Source organism: Falco biarmicus, chromosome 7 (assembly GCF_023638135.1).
Source record: "Falco biarmicus isolate bFalBia1 chromosome 7, bFalBia1.pri, whole genome shotgun sequence".
NCBI lineage: Eukaryota > Metazoa > Chordata > Aves > Falconiformes > Falconidae > Falco > Falco biarmicus.
The window spans coordinates 38,217,284-38,244,804 of NC_079294.1; the positions used below are offsets into that span (position 1 = coordinate 38,217,284).

A 27,521-nucleotide genomic window follows, 5' to 3' on the forward strand; every position below is an offset into this window, starting at 1 on the left:
ACATAAAGTCTCTGACGATTCCTCTTTTGCTGAGGTCCTGTCATATGAACAGCTCACTCCTGGCTTGCTTGTTGCTTTTCCATGGTCTGCCCTACAACTGAAATATTTAAAAACTAAATCCAAAGGGAAACTTAAAACAACCATTTTATTCAATTATTGAAGTAACCTAGAAAAAAGTGAAGCATTACAACGTAAATGGTATTTCTGAACATGTATTGGTCTCCATTGGGTAGGTCTATGAAGGCACTTAGAAGACCCAACAAGCATGAACAGATCAATTCTAGCATATTCTTCTAATATAAATACTAAAAGACATGCATTGAGGCAGTTGGTGAAAATACAGAGTTCTCTTCTGGAAAAAATACAATGCCTTTGCCATATCACGTAACTCTTCTGCACACACAGTTTTGGAGCACACAGTCTCTGTCTTCAGGGCTGCAAGTTACTTAGACCCAGCAATATACTGCATCCGAAGCTCCCCATAGGCACTTATTTTTTGGATAAAAGGACCTGTTGGTCAGATTGTCAAAACTACTAAAAATTAATCCATTCTTCTTCCAATAAAATAAAACATTTGAATAAGAAAGCTATACTTTAAATTTGCTTGCATAAGCAAGAGTTAGAGTAATGGTCTTAAGATTCATAGGACCATTTTTTTTTTTTGTAATAGATCAATGTTTTGTAATTTCTAAAAAAAATACAGTAGTAAAGACTTGAGGTATAACTTCCAAAAATACTTGATAATCTTTAGCAGGGAAGTAGGTTGCTTCATTGGCCTTGGTTAAGGGCTTTTTCCCCCCCCCCCCCTTGGTTGCATGCAGCGAGTGTTTTCTGGGTCTGAAGTTCTTTTGGGGGCAAAGTTGCTTTTCTTGAAATAGCAGTGTTACTATTTCCTTGCTGCAGAGAGAAATGGATATCTTTAGTATGTTGAGCAGCTGTCAGACAAGCCAGAGGGGGTGGGTGGGGGTGTGTGTTTTACCTCCAGGGCAGTAGGGATAAACTGCAGTTATTCCATAGAGGTGTGATCGCTGCTCTGGAAGATACTCATCGGTAAAGGAGCCGGTGTCTTTATCAATAGCTATCACACCATCCCTGGTGATAAAAGAGGGAGAAGTGCTTTACTTACCTATGAAACTTGAGGGGGTTTTTTTCCCCCATCTGCATGCATTTAAGAACAGAGGCAGCTAAAAAGACTGCTTGGAACACCTGCAGAACAAGTGGAAAGAAATTTGCCCCGTAAAATCTATGTCCAGCTCATTCAGTGCATTTCTCTTTGATGATGCAGAGTCGCAGAAACAGCCTTCCAAGGAGAGATTATCTCCCTGAGAGTCTCCTCCAAGCATGGCAAGTCCTTAAGTGCTGCTAGTAATCTGCTAAAATGTGAAGTTTTGAGAGCTTCCAGCTGGAGTGGGAATAGAGGCAAGTTCCCGATGCCAAGGGCCTTGGGTGGTGGGGGAGAGGGAACAACTGAGGACAGAATCTTTTCTTTGAATTAATCTAGATTTAGAAACTTGCGCCAAGTTTTATTTAAAAAAACCAAAACCAGCCACTATTTCTGTCCCTCCCAGGAAGCTGGGGCTGTTTCTAAACAACTGTTCTGCACTGAGATTTACAAGCAGGCATTGCTGAGTGTGGCGCTGCAGGAGACCCAAGAGAGCGCTCTGGTGAGGTTCTGGGACTCGGGACCAGGGAGCGGACTGGGGACAGTGTGTGTTTTCCCCCCTGTAGCTCCAAGCTGCTCACTAGCAGGATGCAGCAGAGAGCGGTGGAGGCTGGGTCCCAGCCGCTTTGGGGAGCGGATCCCTAGGAGCTGTTAGCTGAGCATTCCTGGCTGTGGGAGGGAGCAGGTTTTCTTCCCTTACCGTCTCCAGTCTGTGTGGTAGAAGTGATTGGCGTAACTGATGATGCTGAAGGGGTAGTTGAGGTTGTTCTGTATGATGCGCCGGCCTGTGCCGTCGGGCAATATGCACTCCAGGTGCTTCGTTCCTTTTTAAACACAAGACAGTTACCAGGCCACAACCCAACCCCCCCATACCGCCCCCCCCCCCCCCCCAATATGTTCTTTGTATTCGCTAGATTTTGAAACAGCTTCTGAGCCTCAGGATGTAGAAGCAACTCACGCTGTGAGCCCACTCAACCCCATCACACCAAGTCCTTTGGGGCAGGATAGGGGAGAGGGGCAGAGAAGCCCACAGGCAGCAAGGGACTAAAGATAGACATCACTGTTTTTCCCCTCGAGGCTTAGTGTGTCGTAGCGTGATCCGTCCTCAGTGAAGTTACCTGCATCTGCCCAACAGAGCAGCTTGGAGAAGGGGTCGAACGTCAGGCCGTTGGGCAAGCCGATGTCCTTATTCACCAGGACCCTCCTGCTGGCTCCACTGACAGTAGAAGTTTCAATTTTGGGTGCTTCACGATTCCAGTCCGTCCAGTAAAGATTGCTGGGGAAATAATTATATAATGAACAAACAGGACACACCACAGTTAGGAGTGGTAGAAGATCATTGGCTTTTGCTTTGTTACTGGTTTTTGTCAAGAGAGAGGCCTGGTTTTTCCCCTTAACAGTGCCTGAAATAAATCTTTATTGGATTTGAAGAATCTCTAGAAGAAAACCAGAATGATCTCAAACATGTTTACAACCCAAACTGTAGCTCCTAGATGAGGGCGAGTCTTAGGAGTAGCACATTTTGTATTGCAGCAGCACCCTGGAGGCACAGCTTGTGTTTTCGAACGCCAGGCGTGTTTCAAAGCTTTTAAAAATAACGTACATCCTGACACTGAAACAGCAGGTTTAGCCAAATCCTGAATTACTAAATAAAAGAGGGGTTGGGGAACAGCGCCAGTCCCTCCTACGGGGTGTACAATGTAGGAGAGCTGCTCCCAGGGTCAGGATGGGGCCTTGGCACCACTGTGTGTGTCTGATTTTTGCACCTTGCAAAGCCCTGCATGCAAATCCCTGCGGAAACGCTGCTGCTCACCCTCGGACAGGGTCCACTGTGATGGCCCGAGGGTTCACAAGCTCAGTGTCGAAGAGCACCTGCCGCTCAGAGCCATCCAGCCGGGCTCTCTCGATCTTATCCAGGCCGCTGTCGGTCCAGAACATGGCTCGGCGCAGGTGGTCCACTGCCAGCCCCTCGGGACTGATGAGCCCTGCCAGAGGGATGGACATGGTCAGCGGCTGGGGACGTGCTGCTCCTGGACAGATCATGGTGCCCCAACCTGCCAGACCCAAAGCCAAGGGATGCGAGCGTGGGGATGGAGGACCCCAAAGCAGGACAGCCCCAGAGCTGTGGTGGGCACAGCCTGGCCTGGACCCGCTGCTGTGGCGTTGGGCAGGTGTCACTGGTGATGGGAGCACACCTGAGTTGATCACGGTCTCCGGCTCAGCACCTGGCTCCAGACTCGCCCGACTTATGGTCCGGCCGGCTACATCAGTCCAATAGATCATCTTCTCCCGGCAGTCATAGTCAATCCCCACCACAATGGAGCCCTGCCAGGGTTGGAAGAGGGACACAGGGTGAAAGCCCGCCTGAGGCGCAGGCAAGAGGCTCAGTGAGCATCCTTATCCCACCAGCTGGCACTGGGAGCTGCCCAGGGCACTCTGCAAGAGGCAGTGATGGGGAATGACGCTCAAATCCCTTTTCCCTGGCAAAACCCAACACCGGTGAGCTCCCACTGCACACCCCTGGCTGAATCCTGCAGCAGAGATTTTTAGGTCAGCTGTTGCAGATGCACACCCACGTCCAGATGGGTTTGGAACCCCTTGGCTTGAAGAGAGACTGCTCCAACAGTGAAGCCAGCCCGAGGAATGACCTTCAGGATGGGGAGGGGGAATACTTGGCAAGGTGTTTCAGTTCCCTGGGGTTCAGGGAGTGTCATGGCCCAGCTTTCAGCATTCCTCTCCCTCAGTCTGGCCTGGCTGGAGATGCACATGACCGTGCTCCAAGAGAAGTCAGAGGAAGGGAAAAGGCAAGCTTGCAGTAGAGGTGTGCAGCTGGCAGTCCGGGCCCCACGACGATGGCCAGGGGAGCTCAGCGAGCATCCTGCTCCTTCCCTTTGCTGGCAGCCCCAGGTCTGTGCCTCTGTGCTGGGGGGCAGCCGGAGGAAGAGGGGAGCATGCTCCTCCTCCATCTCAGCACCCAGCCAGTCGGCACAGCCGATGTCCCTGCAAACCCAACATCAACCCTCAAGAGGTGACCCCTCAAAGCATCACGGCTCTGACAAGAGTGGTCCAGGGAGATGCGCAACACAGAGCTGCAGCATCAGCCTGTTCCTAACTCCCTGCGGTGGTCCTGCACCCCAGCCCAGGCACTGGAGATACTGTACGTGCAGGGAGAGGAGGGTCTTTGCTGCCTCCTTCTGCAGCCGCGTGCCGTTGAGCGGGAGGTAGCCGATTTGCTGTCCCTGAGCGTAGAGCAGAAAGGTCCCAGTGGCCGGTGGGGACACATCAGGCCGGGGCGAGGGCCGGATGCTGGGTGGCGCAACACTGGGGAGACCTGACACACAGACAGGGCAGGGGGACACAGGACAGGGAGAGAGATGGCTTTGGGAGCACTGGCCCCTCGGCTTTGCACCCAAAGCGGTGTGCAGCAGCCAGAGCTTGTGCTGTGCTAGATGGGGGGTGGGTGTGTGGCACTTGGGGTACTCATCTCTTACACGGTGGGGGGCTGCCAGGCTCTGAGCGTGTGCCTTGGATCTCCCTGCCGCTCTCATCCACGCACCAGCAGTACCCGCTGTCCCCGTGGCACTGCAGTGGGGTGAAGTTGCCCCCCGTGTCGCACTGTGGCACATACTGGTCACTGCGGGGGCTGCCCCCATAGTGCTCCAGCAAGCTCTGCCGCCACCGCTCACACATGGTGTGGGGCCGCTCCGTGGGCTCTGGCACAGGGAGGGTGACAGTCACCCACACTGTCACAGACCCCCATGTGCAAGCTTAGGGGACTCAGGGCTCTGCCAGAGCCCCGCATCCCCCTCTCCTTGCTGGGTGCCCCTCCATACTAAAGATGATGGGGTGCTGCAGGGAGAGGATGGCACCCCCAACTCCCCCAGGCACTGACCTGGGCTCCCGCAGCGCGGCGGTGTGCTGCCTGGTGCCGTCCGTGTGCCGGCGATCTCCTGCCCCGCAGCATCCACACACCAGCAGTGCCCAGTGCTGCCATGGCACTGCAGGGGCAGGTACTGACCCTGCTCGTCACACTGGGGCACGTGCCCGTTGCCCACAGGCAAGGGTCCCGGGGGCACTGCCCGTGGGTACAGCCGCTCATGTTCACAGGGGGTCAGCTGCTGGATGGACTCTGCTGGCAGCAAACACCCCCACCCTGGGCTCAGAGGGTGCCACACAGCTCCCCTGGACCTGCTTGGCACCTGGATTTGGCCCTGCTTCACCCAGGGCTGCAGGTGCTGGGTGATGCTCTGCCAGCACCATGTTGCTCCCCCCTTGGACAAGGGGGGCTGGGGCTGCCCCTCTCCAGCCTCCCCGACACCCCATGGCTGTCCCCTCCATCACAAGATGATGCAGGAGGTGCCCCAATGGCCACTGCCACTGTAACACCACGGGCCAGGGCACCCTAAAGACCCTGGAGTCCCCCTGATGTGCCCCACCGTGCATCCAGCAGCACCCAGACCACAGCAGTGAAGCCCCCAGCCGGGTGGTTGGTCAGAGGGTCCCTGCCACTCACTGCAGCCCCCACTGTCCCCACTCTGCTGGTGGCTGGGGCCAAAGTCCAGCCGGACAGGGACAGGCAGGGCTCTGCCTGCTCCAGCACCTTCTCACCACCCTCTGCCATTGGGCACGACCAGCGCAGCCAGCCAGGGCATCTCTTGCACCGTGGGGCTGGGAGATGCTTCACCCCAACAGGTCGGTGCCTGCTGATCCCATCAGGATGCCAACGGGATGCTGAAGGACCCAACCCGCCTACCCTCACCCGCTCGAGTGCTGCAGGGTGGCACTGACCTGGGCTCCCGCAGCGCGGCGGCGTGCTGCCTGGTGCTGTCCGTGTGCCGGCGATCTCCTGCCCCGCAGCATCCACGCACCAGCAGTGCCCGGTGCTGCGGTGGCACTGCAGGGGCCGGTACCGACCCTCCTCGTCACACTGGGGCATGTGCCCGTCGTCCACGGGTGAGGGTCCCGGGGGTACTGCCCGTGGGTACAGCCGCTCATGCTGGCAGGGTGTCAGCCGCTGCGTGCTCCCTTCTGCTGGCAGGAGAGCCAAAGCAGCCACAGAATGAGGATGGGGGAAGCTGCCCTGGGCAGAGCTAGTGTGGGGGGCGAACCGGACAGCCTTACCCTGCGTGCACTGGAAGCCATCGCCCTCGTAGCCAGGCTGGCACCGGCAGGAGAAGGAGCCTGGCATGTTTGTAGCAGGTGGCAGCCAGGTGGCACGGGTTTTCGGCACACTCATCCACGTCTGCGCATGGGGAAGATGATGGGGATCAGCCAGGGCAGGGCACCCCAGCAGCCGTGTGGGGTGGGCACCCTGTGGTCCCCTGCACACCCCCGTACCGGAGCAGTCAATGCCATCGCCGGTGTACCCGGGGAGGCACTCGCAGGCAGGGCGGCCCCCAGCACGGGGCAGGCAGCGTGCCCGGTCCCTGGGTGCGCAGGGATGGCTCCCATCCTCACAGGGGTTACTTGCTGGTGCCAGCGCTGTGGGGACAGAGGGGTAAGGGGGTGGCCAGGCAACCTCTGTAGGGTACAGGTGTCAGGACACCCCAAACCAGAGGGCTGGCACTTACGCACACACGCCTGCCCATCCTCTGCTGGCCGGTACCCGCTGTGGCACTCGCACCGGTAGCTGCCTGGCACATTCAGGCAGACGGTGAAGGGGCCGCACTGGCTCAGGCCCTCAGCACACTCGTCCACATCTAGAAGGGGAGACACCCCCATTTTTGGGGTCTGGCTGCTCCTGGGCTGGGGGGGGATGTCCTGCCCCAAGGTGCCCATCCCCCATCTCCCTCCATCCCCACAATACCCCCAGAGTGCTCCCCCAGGTGCCCCCAGCAGCCTCCCAGCCCCCTGCCTCAGTTTCCCCCCCTGATTCATCCATATCCTTAGTACAGCTCCAGGAGCTCTTGAGACAGCAAGTGTTGCAATGCTGGGGCACGTGCCAGCACCCCAAATGGCAGTGGGTGCCCTGTGGGGGAAAGGGCCACCACCCCACCCCCTGCACCCACCCACAGCCCCCAGTCACCTCGGCAGCCCCGTCCAGCTCTGTGGTACCCAGCTGCGCACTCGCATGTGTACTCCATCCCTGCACCGGGCTGGCAGCGTGCTGTTGCCTCGCAGGTGTGCGTGCTGTCGTGACATGGATTCACTGGGGATTCTCGACATCGTCTGCAGGTGAGGGAGGATGTTGGGGGCAGGGGGCGGAGGAGATACAGGGGAGTGGGGAACAATGGTTCCCACATATCTGACATAGGCATCACTGCTGTGCAGCGGCACCCTCATCCTACACAGGCACCTGTGGCCATGCCACCCAGTGCCAACCCCACTGTGCCCCCCCCCCATTCCAGGAGCGCTTTGGCTCAAGCTGCTTGAAAAAAAACCCACCAGCCTCTCTTTTTTGGCTGTTTTTGGGTCAAGTGAGCACACTGCAGCTTTGAGAGCGGGCAGGAGACAGCAGCATCCCCTGGCAGCAGCCGGCACCCTGGGGTGGGTGCTGGAGCTCACCTTGTGCTGAGCTGACACGGGCGGCGAGGGCGTAGCGCAGGACATGCTCCTGGCTGTCGTAGAGGGCGAAGGCACGCACCACGCTCAGCCACTGCCGAGCGGGCAGGCGGGCGTGCGGGCAGCCGGCAAAGGTGATGTTCTGGCGTAGGCGGTAGGACAAGGTCTGGTTGGTGGTCCCCGCAGCCAGGACGTACTCCCGCTGAGCAGAGGATGTCACAGCTGTCAGACAGCAAGGAAAAAAAAACAACCATGGGATGTGGGAGGACTGGCTTCAGCACTGATGACTATGGGATTTTGGGAACCGTGGTGGGGATGGGTTTTTTTGGGGGTGCTCCAAGGAGGGCACGTAGGGATGATGTGCGAGAAAACAAAGCTGGAACTGAGCACAGGCTCTTACCTGAGCTGGAGTAGTGGTAGAGCTCCTTGTAGGGAGTGATGTGGACAGTGACATCCTCTGGGAGAAACGGCACCTGGCCCTGGATGTGAGTCTTAAGGCTTAAGTAATTGTCTGGCCCCAGGCCCTCGGCCATCTGAGTGACATGGACCGTCTCCTCCCCAGGGTAGAAGGTCACCTCCAGGCTCTGGGTGAATTCGGCACCTGGGCAGGAAAAGGGAACAGGCAGCATTCCATTGTAGGAAGTACATCCCCAAAACATCCTTTCCCACTCTTCTGGCACACCTGTGAGGCCTCACAGCAGGGAGGTGACAGCCAGCCGAACCTGGGGAAGTGACCAGAGAAGCCACGAGGCTGCCCTGAACCCCCACCCCTCATCACCTGCCCCAAGCCGTACATCACCCCATGTCTGAGCCAGGCCACCCCACCAGGAGCCACATCCGTCAGAGCGATGGGGCTTGGTGGCACATCCCAGCTCCCCGCTCACCGGTGATGCTGAAGCCGTTCTCAGAGCTGGGCTCCTCAAGGGCGAAGAGCCAGGCGAAGAGCCCACCGACAGGCAGGAGAGGCAGGAGGGCACGGGCAGCAGGCTGGGGCACCCCACTGATAGCTGTGTAGGCTCGGCCGTCACTGCCCACGATGTAGGCATGCAGGTCGACGTCCTGGAAGCGGACGGATGCCCGTCCCACCATCAGGCTCCCGCTCACCTTCCCGTTGAGGCGATGCACAGCCCCTGGGCAGGAGGAAGACGGGCACCCCTGGCAGCGGCCACCCAGGCATGGGATGCCCATCCTCGCTGCCCACCCTGCGTACCTTCGGGCAGGCACTGCCGCCCGTTGCCGTAGTAGGTGGCCCGGCAGTGGCAGCAGATGCCAGTGGCATAGTCGGTGCAGAAGGCGTGCGGGGAGCAGCGCCCGTGGTGCTGGGCACACGTCTCCTTACCAGCCGCGCTGTAGGTGAACACTGGGGACAAGGGGACATGGTTGGGGAGAGGGTGACAAAGCCACCCCTCATGAGGTGTGAGCATCTTGCCTCCTTGGCCCCCAAAACTCCCCCAGCTGGCGGGGCAGTTCCCAAGAAAGCCACCCAGGGTGCATAGGGGAGGCTGTGTTGCCTGATTTCAGGCGGATCTGACAGAAGGCAAGAGATCCAGTTCCTGCATATTTCTGGGAAACAGCCGGCACGGGACGGGGCTTTGGTTCCCAGGGCACATGCCACACCGGCTCCGCAGCCCGCTCAGTGGCAGTGGGGGCGGCCACTAGAACATGTTCTCTGAGCTTCCCATCCCTCAAGCTTCCCTCCTCGCAACGTGGGGCAGGGCAGCAGCAAACCCAGCAGGCAGGGACGTATGGCTCCGGCAGCCCCTTGGCAGCAGGATTTGGCTAGGAGAAGAGGAGCTGGAAGGGCAGCAGCTTTGCAGGAGCAATGCCAGCCCACGCTAGCTCCAGCTCCGGCTGCTCAGGGAGAGATCAGCTTGCAGCGAAGAGGCCTTTTTTAGGGAGCCACCCGCCATGAGCTGTCCCCAAACGGTCATCGGAGGGGCTGCAGCCACTCACCGTCGGGATTAAAATGCACATCTTCCTCCACGCCGACACCGTGATGCCCAGAGCTGTAGGAAGAGGGGTTGCCAGAGTAGCTCTGCCGGGCGCTGCCGTCCCTGTCGGGGTGCAGCCGGCGGCTCTGCTCCTGCCCCGGGGATGCAGGCAGCCCCTCGGGGACGATGCCCAGCAGCGCCGGGACACGGGATCCGTAGTTGGGTGACATGGCTTCTGAACCACGCTGCACTGGCAGCTCCGTGGACGTGTGATCAGCACGGTTGTAGAGCATGCGGGTGTAGTCGGCGGTGCCAGGGGCATGATGCACGGGGCTCTGGGGCACACTGGGGCCAGCTGCCCCACCGACCCCCGGCTCCACGTGCTCCAGGGGGGCCACGCTGCCTACGTGGAAGACCCACACGCCAGGTACCCCTGCGTTGCTCTCCCTGCAGGACAGCAGCACACATGCACATCCATCACAGCTCCGGTGGGAAACTCACCCCAAAGGTACCGAGCGGCCGCACTCCACACCCCCGCTCACAGGACCCCAAATGCAGCTCCCAAAAAGCTCCCATGCATGCAGGACCAAGCGCCATGGCGCCGCCCATCTCCCCAGTTCACTTCTTCCAGCCTTTAAAAGGCTCTGGGGGCTGGGAGAAGGTGATGCTGTCCCCCCAGCACAGCCCCCCCAGAATCACGCACCGCTCCAGGCGTCTCAGAGCCTGCTCACTGCTGGCCAGGCTGTGGAAAAGCCCGTCCCTCTTTGGGTCATCGCCATCCCCCCGGCTGAAGCCCACTCTGGCTGGCAGCTCCAGCTGAACGTTGTAGGACTCCTTGGGCCGCGTCCCCAGAAACTGGAGGCCACCATCAGGGTAGAGGAAGATGGCATACGTGTCCTCATCATCATAGGCTATGACTGCCTGGAAGGTGTTAAGCTGCCAAAGGGAGAGCAGGACAGAGGGATGTCATGGAGGGGCAGGAACCCAGCAGAGGACTGAGACAGGGAAGAGGATGAGGGATGCAACAGCCAGCTCCCTGCACAGTGCAATGCATGCAAGCACCCCAAAAGAGCCCTCCATAAGCCTGCAGAGACCTCCTGGGGAAGAGCAGGAGCAGAGGCTGCTCGCACATGGCCAAACCCCAGTGCAACACACTGGGAAGATGCTCAGCATCCTCCACGGGAGCCCATGACACAGCCAGGCCACCCCCACTCAGCTGCCTGGGTGCAGGAGTGTTCCTTGGAGCTGTCACACAGGGAGGTGACAGCCCTGTACCATGCCCAGGAGCATCCCTGGCCATGTAACCAGTGCGACGGGTGGGCACGCTGCAGCTGGAAGCCCCTCACTACTGTTCCCCTCCTTCTGTCCTGCCCCTGACACCAGCAGCCCCCCTCCATCCCAGCAGCACCAGAGGAAGACCCGCACCCCCCTCGCTTCCCCCTGAGAACAATTTTAGCTTGGTTTCCTCAGGAAAAAACATGCATGTACTCCCGCCTTCCCCACACCCATACATCCCGCTATAGGCACGCTGGCTGCCTGCCGTGCCGTGCTGGCGAGCCTTGGGGCTGCGCCAGCCCCTGAGCGAGGCTGTGCCATGGAGCGGGACTGCAGCAATAACCCACAGATGGACAGGCTGCAGAGCGAGCACAACCCTTACAAGCCACTGGAGAATCCACACACATGCACACACATCGCAGTCACCCCCAATGCAGAGAAACCAATGCTTGCAGGATTTGGGCGAGCCCCCACCCTCACCCCACACAGGTCCTGCTCTCCGAATAAATAAATATAAGCATGCAGCAGCAGCCCTTCCCCACAAGCTGCCAGCAGCAGTGAGCAGGGAACGATGCCTGGGCGAAGGAAAAAGGATTAAACTCCCAGTTTCAGCCCCAGAGCCAGGGGCAGGAGGGGTGGGGGCTCCCCTCACATCACCCCCGAGCCCAGAACTGCCTGTCCCCACTGTGCCAGCCCCGGTTTCGGGGTGCAGGGCCCCCGGGGCATCACAAGGTTTCCTGGCAGCCCCACGGGATATAAAGAGCCTTGTTGTGCGTGTTGCACACTCGGGCATTCAGAGACCCCATGCAAAGGCAGCCAAAAAGCTGGGGGGGACACACAACCCCTCCTCCCCAGGGCTGGATTCCTCCCCCACGCAGCCAGCTGCAGGGCTCATTTTGCCTTGTGGTGGGCGGCAAGGGGGGACCCAGTGGGTGACATTGATGTGCTGGCATCGTGGGATGTAGGGCAGAGAGCGAGGGGGGCGGACACAGCCCCTGGCTCACAGCCAGCTGCTCCCGGCAGAGCTGCAAAGGGCAAATTCCAGCCCAAAGGGCAATTTTTGCCTCTGCAGAAGTGGGGTCAGCTCTCGACCCGCTCTGCAGCCCTGGAAATCGTCACCACGGGGACTAGGAGCATGTCCCCAGGAAGCTGGAGGGACAGGGTGCTGCTGGCAGCACTGCCAGACCTCCCGGCCAGGCGGGACCCCCAAGCCAGGGGCCTGGGGAGCCTCTAACCCCCGCGGCCTTAACCCAGGTTTCTGCTTTCGACACTCAAAAAGGATGAGCCATGACTTTCCAAAATGGGGGGTTAAAGGCCTTGAGGGCAATCCTGGTTCTGAGCAGCAGGAGGGTAGCGTTTCAATAAACAGCATAGTTGGTAAGAAAAAAGTGGTGTTTGGGAAGTTTTTTACCGGTTTTGGCTAAGGGGGAGTTCAGCAAAGCACAGGTACGAGCTGCATTTCAGTGCATCTTGAATGAAGCTTTCCCCGGAGCTGCTCATTTCCAAGCAAGACCAGTTTCATTTTAAACCTGATCCAACTTCTCCGAGAGGGAAAAAAAAAAAATTGGGAAGAGGAGGCTGCACTTTCGATGGCTGCGAGGTCGCTGTGAGGCCCCTGATGGCATCTCTTCAGCTGCCTTCCCAAGTTTTAAATTAGAGGAAAAAATGTGTGTTGTTTCCTTCCAAACCTCGGTTTCTTCCCCTCTTGGCTTCCCTCTCAGAAGCCTGCTACCGAAGGGCCCCGGAGCAGGGGGACGGCTGGTGGGGATGGATGCCAGTGGCCCATGGGGACCTGGCAGCTGCTGGTGGGCTTTGGGTTCAGCCCACCCCACCCCAGCGAAAGCCCATCACCCATCGCACAGCTCTGGGCATTCATCACCGGAGTTTTCCTTTTGCAACTCTTCACATTCAGCTCGTTTCAAGAAGCCCACGGTGCTGGCAGAGCGTCACCATCACCTCCTCAGCACATCATCAGCCTAATGTGACAGCTTAGGCCCCAGCAACAGATCCAGCAGTTTTCAGGGAAAGGCAGCGCTGGAGGTCCACCCACGCAGGAGCCTTATCAGCCCGTGGGTGGAGAGCACAGGTCACCTCCCCGACCTGGCAGACCACCTACGAGCTTGTTTTCCAGACACAAAATCAACCCACAGCGGAAACTCTGAAGCCGGCTCCTGGCCAGCAGCATTAATCAGCCCAGCATGCAGGCAGACAGCAGGACAAGCCCCAAGCCACTGGCAAAAGGTGAGGAGCACGATGGGTGACTTGGGCCACCACTTCCCACAGCCGCCCCTGGTCCAACTCTGCCCTGCAAATTCAGAGCCACCAGCACTGTAAAGCTTTGCCTGAAAAGCAGGGAAAAGCCTGAGCACCTCCAACCATGGAGTTGAAGGCAACCACTAAACCTCTCCTGCCCATCAACAAAGCCAACAGACCCACCACCACTGCTGCTCTGAGCAAAGATGAGGAGCTCCACATCTCCCTCAGTGCTCATCCAAGGCTGGAGCCGCCATGAGGAAGACTCATCCTCCCACAACACGTAGGATGGGTGTCCAATCTCAGCCTGTTGGCCTCACCTTCTTGGAGGGCTCTGTGTCCTGTGAGAGCTCCTGGTAGGCGCCCACGTCCTCCCAGGTGGCGATGAACGTGTTGGTGGGCGCAAAGGAGCCGGTGGTGTGGGGGAACCCAGCCTGGATGTAGCCCGCAGCCTGGTCCAGCACGTCCGGAGAGTCGTCTTGCCGGTAGTAGATGTTCCCTCTGTCACCGGAGGTGTCAAGGTCGGCCAGGAAGGGAGCGATGACAGGGAAGTCTGTGGGGAAATCGTCATCCACGTACTGGGTCTCCCTGGGGAAATCCTGGGTTGAGATGACCCCGTTGGTCCCCACCTGCAGGTAGAGTGGCACAGGGTGCTCAGGAGCTGCAGAGGTGCCTCTGCCACCCGTCACCCCTCCCCAGTGGAGTGGGGCACAGGGCTGAGCGCCCTGCGACCGCGTGGCCCCAGCCGGCCAGGGGGAAAACAAAGACCTCGAGCTTCTCCATCCCCCAGAGAGCTGCAGCTCAGGGGCCGCCCCAGCTGCAGCCGCTGCTGACGGGGGAACAGCTGCGAAGGAGAAAGCCCTCTTGTTCCTCCGCGGCGGGAGACACCGGGCAGGAGAGGGGGGAAAAAGGGATGGATGGAGGGAGGACACGTGCAGAGGCGGAGGCGGCAAAGGCACATCTGGAGGGGCTGGGGTGGGAGTCAGGGGAGGTGGGTGTCAAGGGGAACGGCTGGGGAGGAAGGGGGTGGATGGGAGGGGGATTAGAAGATGGAGGAGCGAAAAGATAAAGAGGGAGGTGGTGGGACAGAGGGATGGAGAGGAGGGGAGCGGGAAGACAAGCGACAAGGAGGGAGGGATAGAAGGGTGAAGGGATGGGAAGCCGGAGGGACAGAGGGCGGTGATGGAGGGGGGGAAGGGGCGCGGAGCAAGCGCGGCGGGGGCCGGGGGAAGGAGCAGGGCCGGGGGCCCGGGGCCGGCCGGGACTCACGTAGAGGCGGCGGGCGGCGCGGCCGTAGAGGCGCAGCGGGCGGCGGAGCGGCACCCCGGGGGAGCTCTCGTCGTCGCCGGGCCGCAGCCGGGCATCGCGGCGGGCCGGGCCGTGCGGCAGCAGCCCCGGGCGGGGCAGGGCTGTCCCCGCCGCCAGCACCGCCGCCAGCACCGCCGCCACCGCCCGCATCCCGCCGCCGGCCCACGGCATCCCCCCGCCCCAGACGGCGCCCACCGGACCCGACGGCGCCGGAGCGGAGCGGAGCGCTGGAGCGGAGCGGACCCGACGGGGCAGCCCCGACCCGGCGGAGGGAACCGGAGCCGGCGGGGCGGGACGGGGCGCGCCGCTGGCGGGGCGGGCACAGGCCAAAGCCGCGCCGCCATTGGATCCTCGGGCCCCGGCCCCGACCAATCGGGTCTTACCCCAAAATCCGCCCCGGGCTGCCCGCCCCGCCCGGGGTCCGGTACGGCGGTGGCATCCCGGGGGGAGAGGGACACCCCCGTACCCCGCCCGGGGTCCGGTACGGCGGTGGCATCCGGTGGGGAGAGGGACATCCCCGGACCCCGCCCGGACCCCGGTACGGCGGTGGCATCCGGTGGGGAGAGGGACATCCCCGGACCCCGCCCGGACCCCGGTACGGCGGTGGCATCCGGTGGGGAGAGGGACATCCCCGTACCCCGCCCGGGCCCGGTACGGCGGTGGCATCCGGTGGGAAGAGGGACATCCCCGGACCCCGCCCGGACCCCGGTACGGCGGTGGCATCCGGTGGGGAGAGGGACATCCCCGTACCCCGCCCGGGCCCGGTACGGCGGTGGCATCCCGAGGGGAGAGGGACATCCCCGCACTGTGCCCCGCCACCCCCAGGGCCTTGCAGCCCCCCCAGCTGCAGTGCCTGGCCACCCCCGGGCCCACGCCGTGGGTGGGGGTCTCTGCCCGCTGCCCACTCGCTCTCCTCGCATCCCGCTCCCTCGATCCGGGCAGGGACGTGACTCCTGATCCACAGGGGACCAGGATGGCGGGGGTGGAAAACTGGAACAGCCACAACATGTCGTGCAGCTCAACTGGCAAGTTGTCAGCCAGCGGGGCCGGCTGCGGGCTCCCCACGCACACACAACACCCAGGCTCAGGGTCGCTGCTGTTTATCCTTTCCCAGACCCATTTTTCCATCATCTCCACCCAGAGAGGTCTGAGGAGGGCCAACGCTTTGCGGATGGGTGGCCGGTGGGGTTCCCTGCCATGGGTTTGAGGTGTTGGGGTGGGAGAACCCTCAGTGGAGGAGGAAAGGACAAGCTCAAATCCAGGCAGCTGCATTCCCCAAGTGCTCCTGGAAATCCGGGCTGGGAGCAGCCCAAAGCTCTGCTCCATCTTCCTGGAGCACTTCCATGGCTCCAGGCCAGTGTTAGTATCACATCTGTCCCAAAATGTATACATGCCCCAGGAATGCCAGATAAGAAGGAGAGAAGTGTCAAATCCAGTAGGCTGGTGAGAGAAATATATCAGGGACACATTCGTGGCATTCCCAGCAGGAATTCTCACAGGGGAAGCAGCTGCACGCCCTCCACCCCATCCCTGTTGCAGCGACGACGGGGATTTGTCACTGTGGCTCCCATCCCCTCAGTCCCGGGCAGCAAGCAAGCCGCCTTATCCCAGGCATCCTGGAAAGCAGCTCCCACCTGTACTGGGGCTGAACTGGCTTGGAAGCCCGGCTGTCCCGGTGAGCTGCCACCCCCCAGCTGCAGCCAGCTGGCCAGCCCCGGCCCCGGGAGGGAGACGCCTCGCCTGGCCACGGAAAACCATTAGGGCTTTGAGCAGGGTTCAGGCCAGCTGGACACGGTCCGCAGCCTTCGAGGAGTTCCCCCTGCCAAAAAAAGTGGCTTTGCTTTGAAGCTTAAACTGCTCTGGGGCGCACTGGGAAAATCAGGCACCGCGAGGGGCTGGCAACCCCTCTGCCTGGTGACACCCCAGCCGGGATGTCCTTCCCATGGGAACGGTGGCATTTGGTGGCACCTAGGAGGTGGTGCTGGGCAGAAGGGACAGGAGAGGGGAGAGGACAGCCTTGCTGCCTTGTGGGATGTGCAGGGGCTATTGAAAATACAAACCTGGCCGTCCCTGGTGGGATGGAAATGTTACAGCTATGAAATGTCTTGCTGCTGCCAGGGAAAGATGCAGGCGGATGATTTGCAGGCTGCTGTGGCTGCTGTCTGGAGACGGTTCATTAAGGCTTTTCTAATATATATATATATATATTAAGGAGTAAATTAACTTGGGTTTTCAAGGGAGGAGCTGCCAATTACACAGGTTCCCCAGGCTGCGTCCAGCAGTGGTGCCCTATGCCTGAGCAAAAAGGGCCCCTGGACCCTGAGGACTCTCTGCCACCTGGGTGGGGCAGCTGCCAGGTTTTTTGTGCAGTCTTTAAGATGCTAAAAAATCCTTTTTACCACCCCCTCAGCAAAACCGGCACCAGTCAGTTAAAAAAGTAGCAGCTGGGAAGAGCTGGAGTCATGTCCTGGCCTCGGGAGCTGAGTCCTGTTGGCATGGGCATCCCTGGGGCTTTGGGAGAGATGGGGAGCCTAGGGACCCTCACCGGGCGTGAGGATGGGCATGGGGATGGGGACAGGGATGGGGATGGGGACGGGGATGAGGATGAGGGTGAGGATGGAGATGGGGACCAGGAATGGGGATGGGGTCAGGGATGAGGATGGCAATGGGGATGGGGATGAGGAAGGGGATGGGAATAGGTATAGAGATGGGGAAGGGGGTGAAAATGAGGATGAATATGGGGACAGGGATAGGGGATGAATGGGGATGAGGAGAGGAATGTGGTCCAGGATAGGGATGGGGACCAGGAATGGGGATGGGGTCAGGGATGGGGTCGGGGATGAGGATGAGGGTGAGGATGGGGATGGGAATCAGCGATGGGAGGGGGTCAGGGGTGGGGATGGCCATGTAGATGGGGATGAGGATGGAGAAGGGGATGAAGACGGGGACAGGGACAGGGATGAGGATGGGGACAAGGATGGGGATGAGAATGAGGATGAAGATGGAGACAGGGACAAGGATGGGGATGGGGACAGGAACAGGGACAGGCTATGCCCACCCATACCATGTGCTGGGAAAGGAGGTGCTTGCAGGGACTGATCCATGTAATCATTTCCACGTGCCTCAGCAGAGCCTTTGGCTGGGGGGCGGGGGGTTAGCCCTTTTCATAGCTTGGGCATTAAAAAAAATCAATAGGAATTTACTTGGTGCAATTTTGTGCAGAAACAGATGTGCTGGAGCTGGAGGAGGTAGAGGATGCTTTGTGGGATGGGGCTGGGGAGGGATCCAGCCAGACCCAGAAACTCCCCGACCTTGGACACTTGCAACTCGCTCTGCTACACTTGGCAAACCAGGACAAACCCCACATCGCTCTCCTGCTAAATGGGGGGCTGGGAGGGGGAAGGTGGGGGGCAGCAACCCCCTGCCCTGCTGAAGGCTCACCTTTGCCCTGGGCTCCCACCGAGGAGGATGGGCAGGCGAATCCCTGGTGCAGAGACCATTTCAGGCAGGAAATCCCGGCAGCCTTTTCCCCAAGTCCTGGCAGCCCTGGGACCGCTGAGCCGCTGCAGCCAGCAGAGATAAGGGAAGCAGCAGGAAACTTGCATCCTCCTGGGGCAGCCAGGAAAAGAAACTTGATTCCCGGTGACAGAAGCAGGGCTGAGGACTGTAGCAGAAAGCAAGTGCTCACAGGGTGCAGCGGGGCCATTCGGTGCTTTGGGACATCAGGTGGGAGCAGGGGTGGTGTGGGGCTAGCATAAGAGCAGGGCTTTGGCCAGCTCCAGCACAGGCTTGGCCAGCAGCGATCTATTGCCAGCCGGGTTAGTGGGTCACTGTAATAATGCCCTCAGAGGGTTTCTCCTCCTGGTTATCGGAAACGAGTCCTGCTCAAGGTTGGGCTCTTTGGCAGGAAGGGCAACGAACTAGTGCCTGAAGCATCTTTCTGGTTCTGGTAGGAAAGGGCTGTCACAGGGGAGGGACTGTGCACACCTGAGCCCCCTGAATCAGCACTCACAAGTATTTTAGCCTCACATAAGAAAAAAGAGATCACAGAATCTCAGACTGGTGAGGGTTGGAAGGGACCTCTGGAGATCACCCAGTACAACCCCCTGCTTAAAGAAAGTTCTCCTAGAGTGAGTTGCACAGAGCCGCATCCAGGTGGGTTTTGACTGTTTCCAGAGAAGGATGTCTATAGGGTTTATCCCCCATCCTTAAAAACTGGAATCTGCTGGATAATTTCAGCCAAATCTGACAGTAGCATGTCTGAGGATCTATAAAACCAAACATAAGAGAGACCCTATTAGTTGCCCCCCCCTGCCTGAGAAGCTGGGCGCAGCCTTGGGTTTGAGCTCAACACTTATGAGCCATCTGAGAATCCACAATGGGTGCATGGCTGGGGTGAGCTCAGCTTGCCAGCAGCAGAAACAACCTCTGCATTGTGTCGGGGACAAAGGGAGAATTGCTGGATGGCCATGTCCCTCCGGTGGGGTAGCTCTGCTTCCCCTCAGGCCGTATCGAGGTATCTCTCCTGGTGGCTCCATCCATGGGACCGTAGCTCCTGGCTGGGCTTGCTGCCTTCTCTGGGACCATCTCCTTTCCTGGGAGAATCCCGCCGGGCGCTGACAGCAGGGAAGCTGCAGCAGCGGGGCAGATTCCCACCAGCACAGTACCCAGCTCTCAACATTTCCATTTTTGGGAGCGATTCTCATTAACTTTGGTCTCACTTCTTTGGATCGGCTTCGCCCCATGACTCAGCACTTTCTCACCCTGACCCACCGCTCCCGCACACAGGGACACCCTTCCCTGGTGGGTCTGGAGGACCAGAAGGTACATCAAGACTTGCTCAGGTGCCTCTTCAAGGATGCGCATGTTGCTTAGGTGGGTCTGGAGGTCATCAGCTCCAAGCAGCAAGAGAACCCACCGGCCACCCAGCAATCCCAAGCCACCCGCTTGCACCCAGGGTTTCTGGCAGGAGCTCTGCAGCCTGCAGCTCCTGGAGGGTGTCCACCCACGCTGCGGATGATTTCCATACGCAGGGTCCATCCCACACACTCCAGCTGTGACCCAGCACAGAACTTTCTGCTCAGGATGTCAAACGTTCTGGGAGAAAGGTTGTCCTTACGGAGAGCTAGGAAGACAGGGTGTTAGATCACAGACAGGTCCATAATATGGAAACCCAAGCTTTGTATAGAAAGAGGAGAGTTTCTTGGCCCTGGGCAACTCGGCCAGAGCAGAAGTGTGTGGAAGTGGCTCAGTGCATGGAAAGGAGAAATAATTCAGCTGCTACTCTAAAAGGCAAGATAGAAAGTGCTGAGTCCTCCCAGCTGGAAAGGTAGTGGAGCTCGGATCTTCCAGCACCCCAGGGAGACAGAGGCTCACAGGATGGAAACGTCGCTCCTGCGTGAAAAAGCTTCCCAAGGCATCTGAGCCCCAGCCCAAAGGATTGCTCCAGTTTCTAGAATGTATTTTAAGAAATAAAGGTAAAGAAAAGCTGTTGTTTTGCTTTTTTTTAATCACTGGGGCTCTCCTTCCTTCCTTTCTCTCTCTAGATACTGCTTTAAAGCTGGTTTCGGTACTACAGCTGCCGGACGAACGTGCCGAGCCCTGCGAGCCTGCCATGCTGCCAGCGTGCCGGGAGCTGGGCGCAGAGCTCACAGGGCGCTCGCCAGTGTGCCTGACGCTGACTGATTCCTGCGCACCGTTCGCCCAAGATTAGCCACAAGTTCCTTATTTGGTCTGGGATCCAGCAAACTCCCTGGCAGAGGGGATTTCAGCTGCCAGGGAGAGCTGCCCGGATGGGTTTCTGCTGGGGCTGGGAGCATCTGCTGGGGCAGCAGGGAGGGAGTGTGTTCACAGCAAAGATAAAATCAGCCCATGCCCTGTGTTTCCAGGGAGGGAATCTTGTGTTTTTCCCTGCAGCACGAAGCACAGTGGATACAGATTGCCTCTCCCCATCACACCTGTGCAGCAGGCCTGGTCCTGCCCCATCCCCATCCCAGGGCTCTGGCCCCCTGGCACGCACTGGGCTGAGCTGATGCATCTTTGAGACACTTGCTTGGGTTTATACCCTGAATCAAGACTCCTCTGCAGAATTAGGCTTTATTTGCTGTATGGATTAGGTGCCCCTGGGATCTGCCCAGCTTCTCCCTAGCTGGGGGTGGCCAGGGACTCCAGGGGAGCTGGGATCCCATGTCTTACCCTATAGCATTGTCAAAGATGGGCTCCAGGCCCTGGTCACCCCTTGCTCTTCACCCAACCAGCCCTCCCCACGGCTCTAACAAATCCAAAGCTCTCCCCAAAACCTCTCTCCAGCTCATCTCTCCTCGCCTGACCTCCTCGGGCCTCCTGCCCTGACCCCTGCAGCACCCGAATGCTCCGGGGTGACTAATCCCAGCAATTAGCCTCGTTCCCTGCGTTTATCTGCTTCCTGCCTTTGTCTCCCCCTGACAGCCTCTCCGAGCAAATATGCTTTTAGCCACATTTTCCTGGCTCCGGCTCTCCCGCCAGCCTTTGTCCCATGGAGCCTCTCCGAGCTGGGTGAAGAGGTTATTCTCCCCTCGACACGTGTCCCTTCCATCTGCTGTGATCAAACTGGTGACCGAAATAAAAGCACCCAGCAGTGCCGAGGTCACGCCGGCCCCCGGCAGCAGACGGGCCAGCTCGAACCGGAGGCGATAGGATTTGTTCGTTAAATTGAAGACTGATGCAGACCCACAGGCGTTTCATGCTAAAAGGGATTTTAGGGCTGAGCGATCCAACTAAATGGGGACAGAGTGCTTGGGTTAGTCTAAAATTCAATGGGAAATAGCGAGACACATGGGCAGCACATTTGGGAGCTGCCTTCTCCACCCAGCCTGTTCCTCAGGACAGCGGAGCTCTTAGACCCACCGAGTTTCAGAGGGATGTAAGCCTTGATGTGTAGGCTTGACCAGCCTCTGTGCCTAAAGGAGTAAGCCAGGCTGCTTTAATTTAATCCCTTTTTTTTTTTTTTTTGCCTTTCCTGGGTGTTTTTTTTTGGTTTGGTTTTGATTTTGGTTTTGGTTTGGTTTTTTTTCATTTCACTTTCCCTAAAGTCAGCTTCAAAATCCCCCAGGATTTTTCCCCACGGAGGTATGGGCTGCTCTGCAGCAGGTCTAACCCAGCTGAGGGCTGTCTCACTTTGCTTGCGCTTCTCAGGTGCTTTTGCCATGACGTGGATTCATTTTCACCCAGGATGTGGATCCCTTTCCCGCAGCAGCTGGGATACTCCGGTGGGTGCAGGGGCTTGCCTCTGGCCTGGGGGGTCCAGGGAGAGGGGAACATGCAGCTCAGACAAGGGTTGAGGGGTTTATCCCGGGACACTGCACCAAAGGTGCTGCAGCTGCAGAATAACTTGTCCATGGATGCAGCTCCCAGGGTGATGGTCCTCACCCCTCTGCAGCAGCTGGGACCATCTCTGAGCTAAGCAAACCCTTTGCTGAGCCCAGGCCAGGCTCAGCCCCTGCCCCAGGAGCAGCGCCAGTGAAACAGCCCTGATTTAAAGCAGGAAAAAAAAAATAAAAAAAGAGAGAGGAAGATAGGAAGATAAATGTTATGGCCGGATTGTTCCCCTGTGGTGGTGTGGGTCTGGGTGCCTGCGAGGGGAGGGGAAAGGATGGGAGCTGGGCCAGCACCCAGGGCCCACAGCAGGGCACCCACACCTCCCCCCCCCCCCCCCCCAGTGGCATGGCTGGGTGGGCACTCACACATCAGGACCCAAAACCTCACACACTCACAGACACACACTGCAGGAGCCTCCTTCCTGCCCTTCCCTGCTTCCTCCTTCCCTCCCTCTCCTTCCTTCTTCTGTCCCTTCCTTGCTTCTTCCTCCCTCCCTCCCTTCCTTCTTTCCCTCCCTTCCTCCCTCCCACACTCTTTTCCTCCCTCCCTTTCCTTCCTTCCTCTGCCCCTTCCTCCCTCCCAATCCCTCTCCATTCCTTCTTTCCTCCCTCCCTCCTTTCCTTCCTCCCATCATCCTTCCCTTCATTCCTCCCTCCCATACTCTCTTCCTTCCTTCCTCCCTCCCTTCCTTTCTCCTCTCTCCCTCCCTTCCTTCCTCTGTCCTTTCCTCCCTTCCAACCTCTCTTCTTTCCTTCTTTCCTTCCTCCCTCCCAACATCTCTTATTTCCTTCTTTCCTTCCTTCCTTCCTGCCTTCCTCCCAACCTCTCCTCTTTCCTTCTTTCCTTCCTTCCCTCCTTCCTCTCTCCCTTCCCTTCCTTCCTCGCTTCCTTCCTCTGTCCCTTCCTCCCTTGCAGCCTCTCTTCTTTCTTTCCTTCCTTCCTCTCTTCCTTCCTTCCTTGCTTCTTTCCTTCCTTCCTCCCTCCCACACTCTCTCCCTCCTCCCTTCCATCCTCCTGCCCTCCTTCCCTTCCTCCCTCCCTCTTCTTCTTCCCTCTGTCCCTTTTTCCCTCCCAGCCTCTACTCTTTCCTTCCTTTCTTGCTCCCTCCCTTCCTTCGTTTCTTTCCTTCCTTCCTTTTTTCCCTCCTCCCTCCCTCCCTCCTTCCCTTTTCCCCCTCCTTCCTGTCACTTCCTCCCTCCCTTCAGCAGCTCCCCAGCCCCCAGCCCCTCTCCCCTACTCAGCCCACCCTTCCTCCCTGGCCCTGGCGGGGGCCCTTCCCTCTTGCTGTCACTTGGGGGCCCAGGGGACACTCTGCCCTGGCCCCAGCCCCCTCCCATACCCCGGTGCTCACCCCCACTCCCACCCCTGCCCCGGGGAAGCGACGCGGGGGGCGCAGGGAGCAGCCACCCCACTCCTCACCCTGCTCGTGCTGGAAACGCCACCGAGCAAAAAACACTTTCCTTGCTCGTTCCGGTCATCCCGCAGCTGGGCCAAACCCTGCCCCGGGCTTTCAGGGCTTGTGCAATTGGGGAAACATTGCTCCACCGTCCCCTCCTTGCCCAACGCCTTCCCACCCCGCAGCTGCTTTCTTTTCCCCCTTGTTTTCCCCTTTGGCGGATTTGACAGGATGCGGCCACAGTGGAGATGCCGGCAGCTCCCCAAAACGCAGCGGGAGGGGGTGGCTGCAGCCCCTGGACCCGCTGCCCCCCACGGCCGGAGCTGGCTGCTGCCCGCACCTTTCAGCAGATTTCCCGGCTGGCTTGGGCTATTTTCTCATCTGGCTGAGCGCTCTGGGGTGAGCAGTGCTGCAATAACACAGCTGGAAACAATCGGCAGGGTTTTCTCCTGCCTGGGTCACCCAATGACTCAGAGCAGGTCTGCGTTCCCAGCTCTGAGGGACCGAGCATCTGAGCAGTCCCTCAAAACTCCCCTCTCTTGGGGACACCACCGTGGTCAGGATGAGGGGACACAGGGACCAGCCCTGCCAGGTGCTGGGCTGCATCAGCTGCCACTTCTGCCTCTAATGACCACTTTAAACCAGGGTGTCTGGGCATGTTTAAGATGCTCAGCGCAGCTTCCTGGCAAAGAAAACCCACCACCCTTGGAGGAAAAGCACCAGGCTGTCACCAGCCTGGGTGCTCCCCATCCCCATGCCCCACTCCCCCCCAGGTGCAGGACACTGGGTGCCTCCCCAACATGTCACTGCATCATTTGGGCCATGAGAGCACCCACCTGCCCATGCTGGGGAGCTGTGACCCCGCAAAATCCCACCACCTGGAAGAAGTGAAAGGCTGAAAGCCTGGTGGGTGTTTTAGTCTGGGGAAACCAGAGCTGGGGAAGAAGCAGGAATGGGAGAGGATACTGGGGAGGGGAGGGTGGTGCTCTGCTCCCATCCCTTGGGGAACTGGGGTCCCTGGGAAGGAGAGTGGGGCTGGGATGGGTGAGGAAGCACCAGCCCGCGGTGACTGAGCGCTCCTGGGCAGGGAGGAGGGTGGCTCTTCTCTGCAGGGCACTCTCAGCCTTGTTTGTTTGACATGTGAATATCCAGCAGGATCCCGGCCAGCCACATCCTTCCATCCAGCTCCCCAGCACCGTGCTGCCGGCCAAAACCCTCCCCGCCTAACGGGCTCTAAATTAGGTTATTCAGACACTGCTACAAACACTTCCAAAGAGAGTGCTGAGCTTGAGGAAGGCGAGAAAATCGCTGTACGGCTACCCAGAGCCGTGCCGCTGATGAAGAGCAGGCAGACAAGGCTTCTCTGGGCAGCAGCAGCTAGTTGGGGGAAGCTGAGCTTGGCAATAACATGGCACGGCAGCGGAGCAGGCACTCGCTTGCCACCCCTCGCCGCTACCCCGGCTGGCAAGGACAAGGCGTATGGGGTCAGCAAGAGTTTTGGAAAAAAAAACCCTGAAATTCCTTGCGGATGTTTCAAGTTTTTCCAGCTCCTCATTTGTCTTCTGGGTTTTGTGGCGTGCTGCTTTTTCTTCTGCTTTGGGTTATTTTGATGCCTGGGCTTTTTTTTCCCCCTCTCCGCCAGGAATGTGACCGGCAAGAAGAGGGTCACGTCGGAAGTGTGACGAACAGAAGAGATTCGTCATACGGGGTGATGAGACTTTCTCAAAATTGTCCCCGTCCCCCCGCCCCCAAAAAAAGCTGCAATTTATGCAAATGAACAAAAAGAATAGCTAAACAGGGACTCGGTGCATCTGGCTGCCCACGCTGGTTTCTCTCCCAGGGGAGACGAAGGAGGGAGACGAGTCTGCGGTTACGCTCCCGGCTGCACACCCACCCCGGTCCCGAGCCTGGCTCCATGGTGCTGGGGGCTGGATCCCCCTCCACAGAGAAGGACAGTTACCGTGGCCAGCCATGCTCAGCCTCAGACCTTCCAGCAGTGGGGGAGAAGAGCTGAGACCAGGGGGAAAAGCATCCTCCTGCCTGGCTGCTCTGTCACCCCAGCCACAGCTGCACTGGGTGGCTGCCTCCCACACCCAGCGCCTCAGAGGCATGGTTGGAGCAGGAGATAGTCCCCAAAAGCCTTCTCCATCCCAGGCTTTCCTCATCACCCCAGTACCGAGCAGCATCCCCTGGTCTTTGGTGCATCCAGGGGCAGCTCCCACCCCCAAAAAGGGCTGGATTTCATCATGGTTCCTCCTCCTCCTCTCCCTCAGCAACCTATTTCTGCTGAATTTGGCCTTCTGGCTTTGTTCAACAGGCTGGTGGTATCTGTCGAGGGACTTCTCAGTAGTTCTGGGGAAGCCCAGCACTGGGTCTCTTCCCCATCAGAGCAGACTGGCAGTGACATGGCCTTTGCGGGAGTGTGCAGTGTCACCACCCAGCTGGCAGCAAGTCCCTGGGACCTGCTGTGCCCGGGTGAAGGGGAACAGCATCCCCCAGCACCCTCAGTGCAGGAAGGAAAGCAAAGCCCAGGCGTTTCACTTGGAGAGGCAGCTCCTGCGGGCGAAGGCAGCTTGCCTGGCGTGGGTTTTTGGTTTAAGATGGCAGATTTCCGCTCTGAGCAAGAAGGAGTGGGGATGCTCTGCCCATGCGCAAGGCCCAGCCTGGGGCGAGGACCATCCTCCCCGGTGTTTGTAGCACTGCAGCAGGGCTGGCACCAATTGCCCCAGGGGCCGGGACAGACACACAGGACACGCTAGCTGATCCAGCCCTCTGGAGCTGCTGGGCTCTCCTTCCCAATCTTCAACCTGGGGAAAAACCTGAGGGATCCCACGCTGCCAGGATCACCCCAAAAAGAGCTGCTGCGTGCTCTGAAGAGTACACTCACCGGGGGCCTGGCTACCCACCGGCTTGCCCTCCCCAGCTCCTCATCCACAGGGAGTTGACAACAGGTGCTGGGCTTGCTAAAGGTGCTGGGGGCTGTGTTTCGGAGCTGCTGGCTGGGAGGATAGCGCTCGGATTGCTTCCCCAGGCAGGCTGGATTTCTTCTCCCCTGGGCCCCAGGCAGGCAGCAGCCGCTGGGTTCGCGTTCAGCCCTAGCGAGGGCAGCACTTCAACGCAGCACGGGTACCAGCCCCAGCCTGCACCGAGTTTTATCTCAATTTCTTCCAGAACCGGGACCCTCGCCTCACAGCACCAGCCACAAATGGCCCCTGCCCTCTCTGCCAGAGAAGTCACCAGCATGCTTCATGCAGCATGAACCATACAGTCCATCACTAAAACATGCCAGGGATGATGTCTGGCCCCTCAGACCTCCTCTCCCACCCCTCCTGTCATCTTGATACTTTCCTGTGCTTCACGTACACTCATCCAGAGCGGCAAACAGGGGCCAGAAAGCAGATAACTACAGTTTCATGCTTATTCATCATCAAATGTACCCCACAAGCCATGGTATGCATTATGCCGTGGCATTTCTGTGGCTAGAAAAGCCACTTCTTTTCCTGGAAGAAGCTTTGGGGGTTCTCCTGGAGTTTCCATCTGGACTAGTGGAGCACTGACACGGGCACGGAGGGGCCAGGAGCCCTGTAACAGGGGGCTTGGCAGCAGCATGGCCACACGGCCAGCATGAGGGATGGGGCGCAGGTAGAAGCGGTGCCTGGCTGGGTTGAAGGCTCAGCGCTGCACGTCTCCCGGGATGTACAGAGGGAGGGCACCCCGAGGAGCGAGGGCATGGGGCAAAGGGCTCCCTGGGAGCGCAGGGGGCGCTGGGCAGGAGATGGCACCCAGCAGTGAAATGCCCCTGGGGTAACTCTGTCCATTCCCTGCCTTACCTGCCCCAGTGCAGCAGCTGGCCTTGGCCCCAGCCCTCCACCCCATCACCCCACTCAGACCCAACACACCTCCCCCCCGGACCCCTGCCGCGGGCTTGCCCCCAACTCCCTTACCGGCAGCCAGCCCTGGGGGCTCAGCATACTGGTTCCAGCCCGCCCCCCCCAGGGCCTCAGTCCCGACCCTTTTGCCTGTGACCCCCCCGCGACTCTGCCGTATCCCCCCCCCCATACCCCAGGTCCCCTGCCCCCGTTCTGCGCCCCACAACCCCCCTGCCCACGCACCCAGCTGCCACCCACTTCTCCGGACCCTCCCCGGGCTCAGCCCCCGGGGCTCGCCCCCGCCCGCCGCCGCGGCTCGCCGCGGGGGGGTTGTAGCGGGTCCCCCCCGGCCCCCAGCCGCCCCCCGCCGGGCCGGGGCGGGCCGGGCAGCGGGAAGGGGCCGCCCCGGGGGCCGTACCCGGCCGTGCCGCCCCGCCTCCCCGCTCCCTCCCCCCTCCGCCCCACCGGGG

At 59.4% G+C, this 27,521-nt stretch overlaps 1 protein-coding gene across 1 annotated transcript; it reads right to left on the minus strand.

Annotated features, from left to right (window-relative positions):
• Positions 1-126: 126 nt before the first annotated feature.
• Positions 127-14,709, minus strand: NID2 (nidogen 2). The gene is given in 24 exon segments (XM_056345641.1): positions 127-897; positions 980-1,092; positions 1,863-1,986; positions 2,281-2,438; positions 2,976-3,147; positions 3,358-3,487; positions 4,324-4,493; positions 4,654-4,875; positions 5,055-5,291; positions 5,951-6,193; positions 6,284-6,353; positions 6,355-6,404; positions 6,500-6,643; positions 6,733-6,861; positions 7,188-7,313; positions 7,316-7,330; positions 7,667-7,885; positions 8,064-8,264; positions 8,548-8,793; positions 8,874-9,023; positions 9,617-10,041; positions 10,298-10,530; positions 13,443-13,751; positions 14,392-14,709. Coding segments are annotated over 24 exon segments (4,107 nt in total). The 5' UTR covers positions 14,602-14,709; the 3' UTR covers positions 127-886.
• Between the last annotated feature and the right edge of the window lie 12,812 nt (positions 14,710-27,521).